General features: G+C 25.0%; 2 protein-coding genes across 2 annotated transcripts; one reads left to right on the plus strand and one right to left on the minus strand.

Moving 5' to 3' along the window:
* Positions 1-407: 407 nt before the first annotated feature.
* Positions 408-1,714, minus strand: LOC105368902 (somatostatin receptor type 2). Its single transcript, XM_011508055.1, has one exon. The coding sequence runs from the start codon at positions 1,687-1,689 to the stop codon at positions 424-426; it is 1,266 nt and encodes a 421-aa protein (XP_011506357.1). The 5' UTR covers positions 1,690-1,714; the 3' UTR covers positions 408-423.
* Positions 1,715-5,435: 3,721 nt separating this feature from the next.
* Positions 5,436-8,057, plus strand: LOC105368903 (probable salivary secreted peptide). Its single transcript, XM_011508056.1, has 2 exons — positions 5,436-5,553; positions 7,605-8,057. The coding sequence occupies exon 2, from the start codon at positions 7,625-7,627 to the stop codon at positions 7,985-7,987; it is 363 nt and encodes a 120-aa protein (XP_011506358.1). The 5' UTR covers positions 5,436-5,553; positions 7,605-7,624; the 3' UTR covers positions 7,988-8,057.
* The last annotated feature ends 1,469 nt before the right edge of the window (positions 8,058-9,526 follow it).

Raw genomic sequence — 9,526 nt, forward strand, 5'->3', positions numbered from 1 at the left:
TTCTAATAAAATAATTATTTTTAGGATAGTGTCTACTGGCTACTTTTTATTTTTATATCGTATATTCTCATAACTAACTACTCTATTTATGCAAAAATTTCGGTCTTCGGTAAAGTCCGTTACAATTTTGTTTTTATAACATTTAACGATGTTTTAAGCATAAATAATATCATTACTTGAGGGGTAACGGTAAAATATCCCGTCGTATATTTCAAAATGATCAGCCATTGCTTTTCCTTCAGAAGTTGTTACTTGTTTGTTCCCGTAATTTCAAATGGGTCGTCTTTTGTTTTTCTGTTTTTTTTTTTTTTTTTTTTTTTTTTTTTTTTTTTTTTTTTTTTTTTTTGTAAAATTTGTACAGTGTATACAACGTTGCGATACGTTAGTATAAGACAAGTCGAGCATTTTTCCAAAAAAATCTGTTTATACTTGTGTTAACAATGTACATTGCGTACCGTTCTTCAGTGTATCTTTTTCCTTTTGCTGATTTAGCGGATCTCGGACTTCGCTAGTAACGGTGATATTCGATCGCGAAGTCATCGTTACGGTCGTTGTCGACGTTTTGCTAATAAGGAGACCGCGCTCGTTCTCCTCATCTTCGCCATCATTCTTCGAATTTCCAGATGTTAATTTATTGGCTTGAATGCGTTCAGCGTGGGCTTTATTCCGACGTGGAAAGACGCTGTTTTCTATATGAAGTGTCGCATTGACATCGTTGCCCGCCGCGCAAGTGCAGGCTTTTAGAAAGCTTTTCTTGAAATTATCGCTGAGGAAGGCGTAAAGAATCGGATTCATTGCACTGTTGGAGTAACTGAGAAAGCCAGCTAATAAGAAGGTTGTGATAGTGATGCGCGACTGGCACTGATTTGGTTCCGTGTAGATGAGTGCCATTTGAGTGAGCCAGTAAGGAAACCAGCAGATTATGTAGACCGTTATTACAGTCAGAACCAATCTTGTTACTTTGCGATGCGATCGCTTCTTTTCCTTGGATTTATTCTTTGGGCCAACAGTCTGTAGCTTTCTGATAACTAAAAAGTAAAAAATAAATATGAGCGTCAAAGGTATCGCGAAGCCGAGGATAAAACTGTATAATGTGAAGGTGGTCTGTCCACCATGATCATCTGGCCAGTATATGTTGCAGCTCATTTGGCCATCTTGAGTTTCCATTGTATTTGCATAAAGAAATACGGGGATCATGAAAATGGCACTGGTGATCCAAGCAGTCAGCGAAATTATCTTCGAGATGAACGGAGTACGTAGTTTTGGGGAGGAGATTGGATGGCACACGGCGATGTATCGATCGGCGCTCATAATGAAGAGAAATATACTGCTAGTAAATTGGTTAATACTGGTTGTCGTCATGTATGCCTTACACATGAATTTACCGAAAGTCCAGACACCGAGACTCATGGTTGTTACTAAAAATGGTATACCCACAAGGAAACACTCGTCGGCTATTGCCAAATTAACTATATATGTATTAGTGACAGTTTTCATCTTGGAAAACCGTAGCACTACGTATATGACGAGAGTATTACCAAGCAGTCCGACGATACAGATAATTGAATATAAAATTTGATGGAGGAGAGAGATGATTGGCATATTGGCATCGCAGTCGAGAGGCATAGTAATATTTTGATGGCTGCCATTTTCTGCGAAGTCTAGAAGACCGATAGATACGTTATTCATTTTAGCCGTAATGATCTTAAGATTATTTATTTTTTATTATTGTTTCGCGATTTTTTTTTTTTTTTTTTTTTTTTTTTTTTTTTTTTTTTTTTTTTTTTTTTTTTAATATTCTTTGCTGAAAAGCTTTTTACAAGCTCTTTTACCTATATATTTCATCAATATATTTCATCAATTTTGGCATTAAAATTTCTCGAATGATCGACAGCAGATTAATTTAGACATTGAAATTAAATCTACGTAACGTTGCTGTATATTAGAAAACTCTATAACACTCCGTAGTTCACACATTTGAATAAACTTTATTTATCCAAAATCGATATTCTTGGGTTCTTGGGTTCGAAGTTTATTGGAAAATTTTACTGCAAATCGAAGCCCATGTTGAGATTTTCTGTAACAGAAAAATGATATTAGTTAATATTGTTCCTCGATAACTCACGAATTTTGTATTCGTACAACTACATACAATAAATAGATACACTAACAGTAATATTTAAAATGAATTAAGTAGAAAAGAAAAATTTATCTTTCATGAATTTGTATTATTTACAATTTTAGTTATAATATAATATTGCTTATTTATTATTTAAATGATAAAAGGGAATATCCTAATATTTATATAAGATTGTATACAATTTTTTTATCTATGTATTTGACGACTAATTGCACTTCATATGTATATCAGACATTTTTTTTTTATTTTATTAGAATAGCTGATGCGCTATCGAAAATTTATTAGACCATTATACCTTTAATTTAGTTTAACATTTATTATCAATATAGATAAATAAAATTGATAGATCGGTCGTTATATGCATTTATCTTGCGGTGCGTTAAATTTTGTATTTGTCGAGAATGCTAACAAGTGTATAGAAGCATACTTATTGATTAAATTAAAGATACTTTTGATGTAATTTCGCATTAAATTATCGACCAAGAGCTTCAGAAAGGCTTTATTGCGCCTTGTTAGTCAGCGTATAATAGTCATAGTTATATAATATAAGGAAATTTGTGTCATGCACGTAACTGCTATGCACGTTAAACTTTATAGTTCAATGTTTGTCGATTGAATCATCATTGTATAGATTGAAGCTTTCAGGGTACCTGATACGCACTTAGTTAACTGTTGTCCATATGGCAATTTCTAAAGAATATATATATATATATATATAAGATGAAGTATAGTGCTTTATTAAAGAAATACAAATCTTAGTAAGATATGTCTTTGTTGTATGTTATATATATTTATTTGAAATTCAAATATTTAATTAAAAAGAGTATTTTAATATCTAAAAATGTCATCTTTACATGCTCTAACTAATGGAAGAAAGAAAGTCGGTTGATCTCAATTTCTTTCAATTTTCCTTACATTGGCCACGGATTGGAAATTATATTACACGATGGAACAAGAATTACTAAAATTTGAGTGTCGCCAATCTTAAACATTCATACTACAATATAACAAACTTGTTAATATTAATTTTCTATCAGTAATTTTGCACTCTATTTAATTCATCATTATTTATAACATTGTTATATTACGTAAAATTACGTATATTACTAAAATTTATCGATTTAAAACAACGAATTCATATTTCTGAATTTTATATCTTTACTAAGAGAGAATACGTAAAGTAAAGAAATAAAATTCTCTTAATTATATCATGCATGTGAGAAAACTAAAATATATCAAAACATTAATGCCGCATTACATATTTCTAATGTTTATTCAAATAAATCGTTTTGAAAGAATATTAATATCCAAAATAACAAAAATATACTTCTTCATTTATAACATTCGCTTATATTTATTTCAAGTGCTAAGAATTTAATGTAAGCCACGTTTTTATGCTTACAGCAGATCATACAAGGACAGAGATGAAAGAAGCATACAGTTGAAATGAGCACAAAGTCTTCAATGCCTGGAGACCGATAGCCGACAAAAATGTCTTTCCAACTCTGCAAATTTTTTTACCAGAGAGCATAATGGTAAGCTACAATTGTCCATGAAAAGTTCTTAAGTCATAGGATTGCATAGAGTAATGCCTAAAATATGAAAAACACAAAAAAATCTTACTTAAGGATGCCATATTTTCATTCAAAAATATTTGTATCCTCTCTATTCTTCATATTTTTCCTTTCTACTCTTGCCTCCCTATTATGTTATTTTAATTTTTTCTCATTTTGTTTTCTTATCAATAATTGCAATTATAATGCTATAATTGTACGTATTTTATAATTCCGTATAATAATTATAAATTTTTTAACAATTCAATTTCTTCAATATTTTTTTCTATATATTATAAACGAAAGAGTTTCTTTATTTTCAGTATATAAAACAAACAATTATTTAAATAAATAATGAAAATAATTGGCGTCAAACTAGTGTGCTATTTGACAAATTTATTAATATTTAATTATAACTATCCTGCATTTATCAAATAAATATTTAATTGTAATTTTAATTTTGATTATTAAAAAAAAATAAGTTATCAAAAAATTTTTGATATTCGAAAAAAATGTTTTATGCGAAATAATACTTTTGTTATTAATTTATAATAGCTATTATATACTTATTTTTATCATTTCGATAATTTATAATTTCGATTTTTGGAGTGTGTCTAATAATATGTAACAATATAACATTATTCATTTTTCACATAAATCTTCTGTAAACATCGGAACAATAGATTATTTTATCGCAAAAATCTTCAATATTTAATGAGAAATAATAGTTAATTGTTTAAACTCAGCATAAACCTATTAATGGGTAATGATAGCTAATTTTCCATCGTATTTTGACATTGATTTATTTAAGTTTTATTCTACAATATATTTCGGATCTAAATTAACAATTTTTATTTAAAAATCTACGTTGCATATAGTGATCTACATAAAGATATTTTTTTTCTTTCTTTTATTATAATTGAATATTTCTGATATTGATTGTCTGATTTATGAAAATGTAAAAGTATTTAATAATTACTATAAACTGTCTTATATTGTATATAATGAAGAATCAGCTGATAAACCTTAATCGTAAGAATGATGCTTCTTTAAAATATACGCATTATTTATATAAATGTTTTAAATATATTATTATAAAGTAAATAGGAATTTTATATAAATCTTTAACTATTGTGAATATTATTATTCAAATTAAAATCATGAAATCCGTTCTACGTTACACACTCCACAGATAATAACTTCTATAATTGATAAATGAATTGTTAAATGAATGAATTTTTCTTCGAAAATACGTTTATCAGCATCTTAAAAATCTTTAGAATAGAAAGATATAGTATAAATACATTTATATGTAAATATAAATTAAATGCAAATTAACGGAATTAAGTAAAAGTCGTAGATTTTTATAATACATCACTAAGGTTTCATTAGATTGACTTATTGATAATTTGTATTCGTTATATAAATATATATATGCCTTCTCGTTATTTTCAAAGCATTATTATATAATAGATTAAGATAATTTTAATAATTTTTTTTAATATAGGCATTTTACTGATGGTATTGCAGAAACAAATGGATATATAGTATATTGAATATTTCTCAAAATTATTGTAAATAAAATATTCATATTTTACTTATATTACATAATAATTATTAAGCACGTTTATAATAGATTAATATTATTACAGTATTTTTCGTGATTTGTGTTGTACAAGTAAATTTTTATTTTTTTTATTTCGTATTTTTCACAAATAGTATGTAATACACTTCGTTGGACACGTCAATTCGTTTCAATTTATTTCCTGAATACATTATTAGTTTAATTGAAACAGTTAGCAGTACTTCCTCTAGATTCTTCACAGTCAATTTATAATAAATTATTATCCATTTATTGAGGTAACAATCCAATTAATTATTATTGAATGTTAATTAATGTACGCAGATTATGTGACTAATTCGATCAACCGTTTAATCTGTCAATATTCATACATACGTACAATATATTTTATTTAATAAGAATATTATAAACACAAAAAATTATATACAAATAGAATTATTTACCTCTTAATGAATCAACAGCTCATATATTTAATAAAATTATTTGAAAGATTTATATATTGTATCATAATTTTTTACTGAAGCAAGTCAATAATATTTTTAATATTCATCAAATATTACATATATTCATTGCGCAATATCGTTTATTCCACGAATATTTATTATTACTAATTTGAATATGTCACAATATGAATCTAAGACATTCAGATAAAGTCGATTATTCAATAAGTATTTTTTTTTTTTTTTTTTTAACGTTTAAATAAATATATTCCAAATTTATTCAACGATACAAATAACTATTTTATGGTATATATTTAATATACATATTTTACAAAAGTTTAAACAACCGGTTATTTTAATAATAATTATGCATAAAATGAAAATTTATAGCAATTAAAACAATGCTATTTTTGACATATTTCTCTAAGTTTTTTAAACATAAGTATATATATAAACCATAAGTATATATTTATAAAGATTAATTATTTTAAGTTATTCGAAAAGATGTTATAAAATACTTTATTGAAGATAAAATAATTATTATATTAAATTGACTTTCTTTTTTTTTTTTTTATAATTTCTGAAATATTATTGAAATACAAAAAAATTTATTTACAATATAAAACTTAATTATTAGAAAATAAATGAAACATGTTTTTCTATTAATATTTTAATGTAATTAAAACACGAACGTTATATTTCCGTATAAATTACGGAATTTTAATTAAATTAAACTAAAAAATTATATATATATATATATATATACACACACACACATAATATAATACATAATTTTGCATATTCTTTATAGATAAACAAGCTTATATTTTTAATTATATATATCTATATTTTTAATATTTAAAAAAAAAATGAATTCAAAACTAAAATCGTGTGTTATGTATATATATATATATATATTATTTTGAGAAACTTATCAAGTATAATAATAATGTTACTTGCGTATGTACAATAATTTTATTTTTCTTCATATTTGGACATTTATAGCATTTTTTTATTATTAAAAAAGTGTTCGTGATGAAAACATTTTATGCCAATTTCTATTATCCTTTTCATAAATACAATACCAAAAAGTTGATTATTTGATTTGTTAATTATTATTTAATTGTTTCTCTCAAAGTTAATTATATTATTTTAATATTATCTAAATATTGGATAGTAAAATTACTTACCGATTAATTGTAATAATATTCTATTTTATGTGAAAGCAAAATAATTATTGATAATTTTAATTTAAATAAATAAATATATACAAAATTGTATTTATTGCGGATGATTCAAGATATTTAAATAATTGAAATAAACCGGCATTTTTAATTAAGTAAAAATTTGTTTAATTCATATGATTAGGGATTACATCATCATTTTTAATTAATAAAAATTTGCTTAGTAAAAAATTAATTTAGTATTTGATACGATAAACTTTCATTATTGAATGTTAATATTTTGATGTAAGACATAATAAAATAATGACGTATAATTTGTTATTGTAATTTTAGTTTTGTTTTATATAAAGATATCTTCAAAAAGTTTAAATACATAATACATAATACTGTTTAAGTACGCTGCTTCGTGAACTTTAGTCATTTTTTTGTATAAAATTAAAGAATTACAATTATTATACCTATAAATTGACAAATTATTTGTATTGAACTTAAATATACGAAAAGTCAAGAATGCTTTTATTATAGACAGATAAACGTTGTATGAAAATATTGAAATTTTTATAATCTGTATTGTGTTATAATTGTTAGTTGAATAACATATTGAATAGTTGAATACAAAGTAGTTAACTAACGTTGAATAAATTTTAATCGTTATATAATTATAATTTCATGATCTATTTAAATACTTCATTTTATTTCAATTAGGTTGCAACATCGTTCAAAATATGAGGACTTGGTGTCTTTGCTTTCTTATTTTAGCGATAACTTTCGTTGTAGAATCGTCAAAAATACAGGATTTGAACGAAGGTGTTCGAATTAATGGCGATAAGCAAGCGATAAAGGAAAAGATAAAATTCTCGAGGAAGCTATTGCAAGAGCGACGGGAGGTCAAAACATTTACAGTCAAGGGTTTCATAACATTCATCAGACTTCTTAATAATAATCGAGAACATGGGGCTACTCCAAGAATTACTGGTGGTGGAGTTGGTAATAATTATGTGAATATTGAATTCAGGAGTCGCAAAAGTCACGGCATTGACTTTGATATTGAAATTTATGAAACGGACAAGTGGGAATCAAAACAATGAAAATGCGATAACATAAGAATGATTTGTAACTAATTGTTTTTTTAAATAAATTTACTTTATTCGCATTATATATACTTTATTTTCTTAATATGATGATAATAATTAATGTAATAACTTATATAAATATTGCATGTAAATTTTGGCGTAAACTTTAATATATTTGTTACGTAAAAACAAAGACATAAAAAATCATATACATATATAATATATATAGTTTAAATGTATTTATTATCTAAGCAATTTTGTCGTATTTCTTAATAAAGCAATAATTTTGGAAAATAGCGCAATTGCAAAAGATGTTGAGAGGGGGGGGGGGAGGGATCCACGAAGAGCTAATAAAAAGGATAAAACGACCAGTGAAAGAATTTTTGTTAAATTATCAGCTAAATATATGCCTATGAAAGAGACTGATAATGTAAAAACTGAAGTTAAATATAATATACTTAAAATTATTAAAAACTAATAAGATATGGGATTTATAAGACAATTAAAATGAAAAGTCGAAAAATAAAAATAAGAAAGAGATTCTAAAGCTGAAACAAATGCTTAAAATTCGAGTTTGTATCGATTTATATGAAATGGATAAAAAAGATTTTTTTCTCATATTGTTCTGTAAGTTTGAACTTTTTCAAGTACATATAGTGTCTTTAGAAGTTTTTGATTCATAAGTTAGTAATGATACATCAGCCTCTCTCTCTCTCTCTCTCTCTCTCTCTCTTACACACGCTCATCCTTTTCTGAAAATTTTTCTTTAATATACATTATATACATACCAATATTATTGTATCATTATATTTAATTGATATTATTTACACGTAGTAAATTACTTTATAGACGAGATGTAGACAAATGTATCTTATGAGGAATAATCAATAATATTTACCAATGAATTAATTGTTAATGTTACAGCAACAGATTCACTGCAATAACCCAAAGATATAAGGAAACTTTATCATCTATGATACATATCATCTATTCTTATATACAAAATTTTATACAAAACTAGTGGAATAAGAAAAGCATAAAGAGAAGGAAATATGCGAGAATGAGAAGAAAAATATATTACATAGATTTTAGATATCGGATAGAAATAAACGTTGAAAAATACGCAAAAAATTTTTGAAAATTGAACGCGTAATAAAATTTATCGAAAATAACATTTATGGATCATAAATTAAGAAATAAACAAATTTAAAAAAAAAAAAATAAAAGGTAGAAAATATGTGTAGCGTGTTTAGCAAAACTATTTAAAAAATGTATCAGAGAAAGCTATTGACATAATTTATTATAATATTTCATTATAATACTTTAGAGAAAACAATCAAAAAGAATAAATGCTATTTTAAAAAAATAATAAACTGAAAAATACAAAGATGAGATAATGATTAATATTAAATATCAACAATGTATACAAAGATATATTAATTAATATTGAAAAAAATTACAAAATGTTTCAGACGAAAAATCTTGATACGATATGTTATGTTTTAATATAAATATTTTCAACAAATATCATAATTCTAGTGACTGCAGAATGTA

Source organism: Ceratosolen solmsi, unplaced genomic scaffold (genome assembly GCF_000503995.2).
Source record: "Ceratosolen solmsi marchali unplaced genomic scaffold, CerSol_1.0 scaffold1, whole genome shotgun sequence".
Taxonomy (NCBI): domain Eukaryota; kingdom Metazoa; phylum Arthropoda; class Insecta; order Hymenoptera; family Agaonidae; genus Ceratosolen; species Ceratosolen solmsi.

Bases quoted from the DNA above. Each gene is read 5' to 3' on its own strand.
- LOC105368902 (XM_011508055.1), bottom strand. From the start codon at position 1,689: ATGAATAACGTATCTATCGGTCTTCTAGACTTCGCAGAAAATGGCAGC.
- LOC105368903 (XM_011508056.1), top strand. From the start codon at position 7,625: ATGAGGACTTGGTGTCTTTGCTTTCTTATTTTAGCGATAACTTTCGTT.